At 31.1% G+C, this 5,204-nt stretch overlaps 1 protein-coding gene and 1 pseudogene across 1 annotated transcript; both read right to left on the minus strand.

The window, feature by feature from the left end:
* Positions 1 to 254: 254 nt before the first annotated feature.
* LOC114424072 lies at positions 255 to 2,300 on the minus strand (annotated as a pseudogene).
* A 360-nt stretch (positions 2,301 to 2,660) lies between these two features.
* On the minus strand, positions 2,661 to 4,296 carry LOC114422762 (probable LRR receptor-like serine/threonine-protein kinase At1g53440). Its single transcript, XM_028389281.1, has 5 exons — positions 4,170 to 4,296; positions 3,970 to 4,041; positions 3,044 to 3,115; positions 2,832 to 2,897; positions 2,661 to 2,762 (listed from the first exon to the last, which is right to left on the minus strand). The coding sequence occupies exons 2-5, from the start codon at positions 4,011 to 4,013 to the stop codon at positions 2,699 to 2,701; spliced, it is 246 nt and encodes an 81-aa protein (XP_028245082.1). The 5' UTR covers positions 4,014 to 4,041; positions 4,170 to 4,296; the 3' UTR covers positions 2,661 to 2,698.
* Between the last annotated feature and the right edge of the window lie 908 nt (positions 4,297 to 5,204).

A 5,204-nucleotide genomic window follows, 5' to 3' on the forward strand; every position in this document is an offset into this window, starting at 1 on the left:
ATATTTAGAGAGATCCTCAAATCCCATGCCTTCAACGGGCTTCAAAAAATTTATGTTCCATGAAAAGAATAACCAGTAGCCATACTTAAATACTACCAATGAGGATATAAGAATATATTTCTATTTTACTTTTATACAACAAGCAAAGGCAACAAGTCAAGCTCTTCATATTTCCACTATAAATTTTGCCAACAAGTCAATGTAAAACACAAGAACTAGGGGAAAAAAAATTCATTGTGCCAATTCATATGATGCTAAAGTGTCAGCAGTGTACCAGTACAAACAAGATTTCGACTTGCGCCATTGCGGAAGTCATGAAACACTCTGTTACGATGGTCTTGCAACATCTTTGCATGAATGTAGATACATGAATACCCAAGTTCTGTGATTTTCTTGGCAAGGAGTTCAACCCGATTTACTGAATTGCAGAAGATGATAGACTGGGTTATTTGCAGCTGAAACAGAACCCATCATCAGCATCATCATATTTCAAAGGCAGCATATAAGAAAATCTAGAAAACAAAGAAAAAGCAAACCTTAGAAAAAAGAGTATTTAGACAGTGGACTTTCTGTCTCTCTTCCACGAATACATAAGGTTTTCGAAGATACCTATCCTTGAAATCCTTTACAGTAACAGGAAATGTTGCTGAAAACATCAAGATTTGACGAGTTGTAGGAAGAAAATGAATCAGCTGCTCTATAGAAGGTTGAAACTCTGGGGACATAAGCTTATCGGCCTGACAAACCCAAAAAGCAATAGAAAGCCTCAGATTGATAAGTAATTGTTACTACTAAAGACATAAATCTTGAAAGTGCCATAGAATGAACATACATAAATAATGGAAAAGAAAATATGTTCAGCTCTATTTAAAACATGAATGAGAAATCAATGAACATATGCATTTGCTTTAGAAATACAAATTCCTAATCCTAGCACATTGGACAAAAAAATTAAAGAACATAATGCCCATCATATCTTCTTCGTCGAATATGATATAATCATGTTTCTTACCTTTGACTTCCTAAATCTCTTTAAATATGAAAATGTTTTACAAACTGTACAAGATTCTCAACCAAATTATATAAATGAATGAATTCAAGGTGAAATGTGTTTACCTCATCCATAACAAGCATAGCACAATCTTTCAGAATACAAACACCTTTCTTGGCAAGATCTAATATTCTTCCTAGAGTTCCAACTAGTAAATGAACTGGTTGATATAAGAACATTATATCATCTTTCAGGCTGGTACCACCTGTTGTAACCATAACTTGAATTTTCAAGTGCTTTCCAAGCTCTTTGCACACTTGAGAAGTCTACAATGCCAATTCTCGGGTTGGGACCAGTATAACAACTGCATTACAGAAAAATACATTGAAAACATTCAATTCAAAGCAAGGGTAAAGCCAATCATCATGCTTATTCAAAAAGTCCACAACCATGAAATAACTGAAGATGATGCAGAAATGAATCATGAATCAACAATGCCACCAAAAATATATCAACTATTTTTAGCTATTGCAATAAAATCCAAGTATCCAAAAATTCATCTTCATCTAAAATAACTTTTCAGGAGAATCAACAAGATATCCATTAATTTAAAGGGAATATCAAAATCTTATAACTAAAACATAGAGCTTTTATTAAAACCAGATGTTCAGTAGAGAATAAAGAGAAGAGAAATAAACTCTGAATTTAGCATTGTTTCATATATATATTGCTTCAATTCTGTGTAGGGTCACATCTCAGGTTTGTTGTACCAAGTGAAGACTGAAACTAAAGAAATCAACATGTAAGTTGTAACAGTTGCAGTATCGTTCATTTTTTATGACAAAAACCAACTTGATGTGCCCTTCAAACTTGAAAGTTCGGCTTGTTACTGCAACTCCAGCTGAACCTTACCAGTCACAAGTCCCATTTTCTTTTTTTAATAGAACACTGCTTACAATCAGTAACAGGCTACCAGATATGCTTATGGAACTGAGACATCTTTAAATACTATTCTTTCAACTAGGCTATGAGAATCATGTGAAAAGCTTAAGGCAAGAGGACTAGAGGAGGACATCAAACCTTGAATAACATTATTGTCCTGGTCAATTTTTTCCAATGCAGGAATGCAAAATGCAGCTGTTTTGCCAGTTCCGTTCTTAGCCCTAGCAAGAATGTCACTACCAGTAAAAGCAATCGAAATGCTTTCTTCTTGGATGGGAGAAGGCCTTTCAAAACCCTTCGCATATATTCCCATGAGCAACTCACGCTTCAAAAAGTAATCCTCAAACTCATTTCCTTTAGTTTTCATTACATCCTGAGGAGCAAAAAGGCACCAGATCAAGACAAACAGGTATATATTATAAAATAAAAGTTAATAATGACAAACCCATAATCATAGTAGCTATACGACTAATAAATGGATGGTATTATTTTATGCCTTTCAAGTAGATATTAGAAAATTAAGTAATTATTTACAAGGTTGGCCCATCTTCAAACAAGATATTCTACAAGATATAAAGATATAATATTAGTTTCAACTGATGATTCACAGCTGATATTATAGAACTAAAACTAGTCCACAAGAAGGAACATACGAAGTGTTTGCTGTGCGAGAGAGGCTTGAAGCTAAGTTCTTGTTCAATGATAATACCATGCTTAGTATTGACATAGGTGAAATGCTTAAATAATTTGTAGACAAAAAGAAGCTTACACATCCGGCATTTGGCAATTATTTGCAGAAGTCTTTGTGAAATTGTTCAAAGATAAATCACTGAAAGAGAACATAAAGTGAGAATAAATTTCTTAATTCAATGAGTGCTAACTAAAGAGACATGCTTACATATGCTTTTTTATGCTCAGTATCCAATCAGGAATTGGTCCACTTAGAGAATTGTTAGTCAGAAACCTGCATCCATCATGAATATATGTCACATTATATCAGAAAAAAATAAGTTGAGAAAAAGCAACCAACATTCTTGAGATCAAATTAATATAAACATTCACATCCTTTCGGTTAAATCTTCTTGCTGGCAAATGAAAATACACACTTACAAGTAATTTAGATTTCCCAAATCCTGAAATGAATCTGGGATTGAACCTGTTAACATGTTGGAGCTCAGATCTCTGAAAGAGAAAATAGGAAATTACTATGATGTAGTAATGGCACATGCCACATCCAAATTCTAACAACAAAATATAATGGAGGTAATTTCAAGTTTCCAATAATTCTTATTTTTTTTCTCTTTTTGATGGCATTTTGAAACACAATATTGCAGATAATAATTTGCACAGATGATGCATGTAAAATTTATATCCACATTCTTGGTAGTTATATTGTCATTATACTGGTATAACTAACCAACAAATCACAATCACCTTAAAGGACATGCCCCCAATGATTACACAAACAGATGAAGAGTGTCCAAAAATAAGTCTTGAAAAATATCTAACAATACTTGATTACCAGAGGGGCAAAGAAGTGTTAATCACAAAATTAATTGGATTCAAATTATTTCCTAAATCCTGATCTTTATAATGTAGAAATTCCATACTCATAAACTTTATCTAATGAAGAATAGAGGGAGAAAAGGTGCTACCTAACAATATAGGTGCAAAATTAAAATAAACACATATTGTAGAAATGGAGATGATAAAATGATCAAATTATTACAGAGTGACTTCTAAATCCTTAATTGCGTCATGATTCAACTAAAATTAGAATGTGTTTTTGTATACTAAAATTAAATAGATAATAATGAGATTGGTAAACAGGTTGATAAAAAAACTAAAGAATATATAGCTAGTTATATACTCTTGATGCAACTTACATGCTTTTCAAACTTTCTATTTCTCCAATGTAGTTTGGAATGGGAACAGTTATTAAGCAATTCCTCAATTCCCTGAGTAACAGAAATATGATAGAAGCCTAAATGAATTATATAGTTCTTCAAGTAAGAGCAGTTAAGGTTTCAACTCACATTCTTAGCAAAAGTTTCAAATTCTTCAGATTAGGAAATGTCATAGTTGGTCCCTTCAAATCAGATATCCTCCTGATATATAAATGTTTCATCAATGAAAAGAAGATGTTCCACTATAAGAGATTGCATTCCATTACGATTGTAAAATGCACACAAAATGTAATAATTTTGGAATACTCTTAAAAGGACAAAGTGCTCACAATTCTGTCAAATTTGTCAAGTAAGATATGACAGAAGGAATTGGGCCGTCCAAGGATGTGCCCTGCAAATCCCTACAAAAAGTTTTCTTAGATAATACAATGCAAGTTAATCATGATATAACTTTATTTTATTCTTCAACAAAGAAAAGGTCATGGATGAACCAAAATTTATCCCGTCTAGTTTTTATACTCAACTGGTTTCACAAAGGTGTTTAGAAGCTGCTGGAGCTTCTAATGGAATCACCGAAAAGGTGCTTAGAAGCTAAGGCTACATTCCTTTGCTTATTGTTTTCTTTTATCTGTTTCATTTCATGCATTCATTCTTTTAAAGCAAAATTTATCCAAACAAAGAATTTTAAAATCCAAAGAATTTAAATTGACGCAAATAAATTTTCTACAATTAAAATTCCTTATTCAAACACTACTTGTTTACAGGACAAGTTTAACTTAGTTTCTTTCTAACTCAATTTTGATAGTTTTTTTTCCTTATATTTGACTCATTGTATGGCATGTCTCAAATCTATCTGATTCATTAACATAATATATAAATTTTAATATTTTTTATAATTAAATTATAGTATTAAATAATTAATGTATAATTTATAATATATAATATATATTTTAAATTAAATAATATCAATGTCAACAAAATATTATTATTATTACAAAATATTGTCGATTAAGTAACAAAAAGAGTCCAAATGTCCTACATAATTATTTACCTAAAATTATTTCATTTCTTTGTCAATTTTATCTTTTTTTACAATTTTTGTTCAAATCCTTCAAATAGCTAGAGCTTTGTTGTTTTTAAAAAGTGTCATGTTTATATAAATGGTTTACTTAAAAATATTTTATGTAGAAGTCTGTAGATTCATTTAGTTAAAGTGAAAAAAAAGGAGTTAGGGATGTGTGGAGAAAACAGTATGAAATTGTAGATAATATGGAGGCAATTTAATGATTTAAATTGATTATGTAAATCAAATGAAATTAAAAAAATGAAACAAATAGTGTCACAATCTCAGCAAGTTGCTCATT

The sequence above is a fragment of the Glycine soja genome, chromosome 8 (genome assembly GCF_004193775.1).
Source record: "Glycine soja cultivar W05 chromosome 8, ASM419377v2, whole genome shotgun sequence".
NCBI lineage: Eukaryota > Viridiplantae > Streptophyta > Magnoliopsida > Fabales > Fabaceae > Glycine > Glycine soja.

Bases quoted from the DNA above. Each gene is read 5' to 3' on its own strand.
- LOC114422762 (XM_028389281.1), bottom strand. From the start codon at position 4,013: ATGACATTTCCTAATCTGAAGAATTTGAAACTTTTGCTAAGAAT. The intron at 2,898-3,043 runs GTAAGTGTGTAT...TGATGGATGCAG, and splicing joins TTGGGAAATCTAAATTACTT to GTTTCTGACTAACAATTCTC. The intron at 2,763-2,831 runs GTAAGCATGTCT...GTTCTCTTTCAG, and splicing joins CTGAGCATAAAAAAGCATAT to TGATTTATCTTTGAACAATT.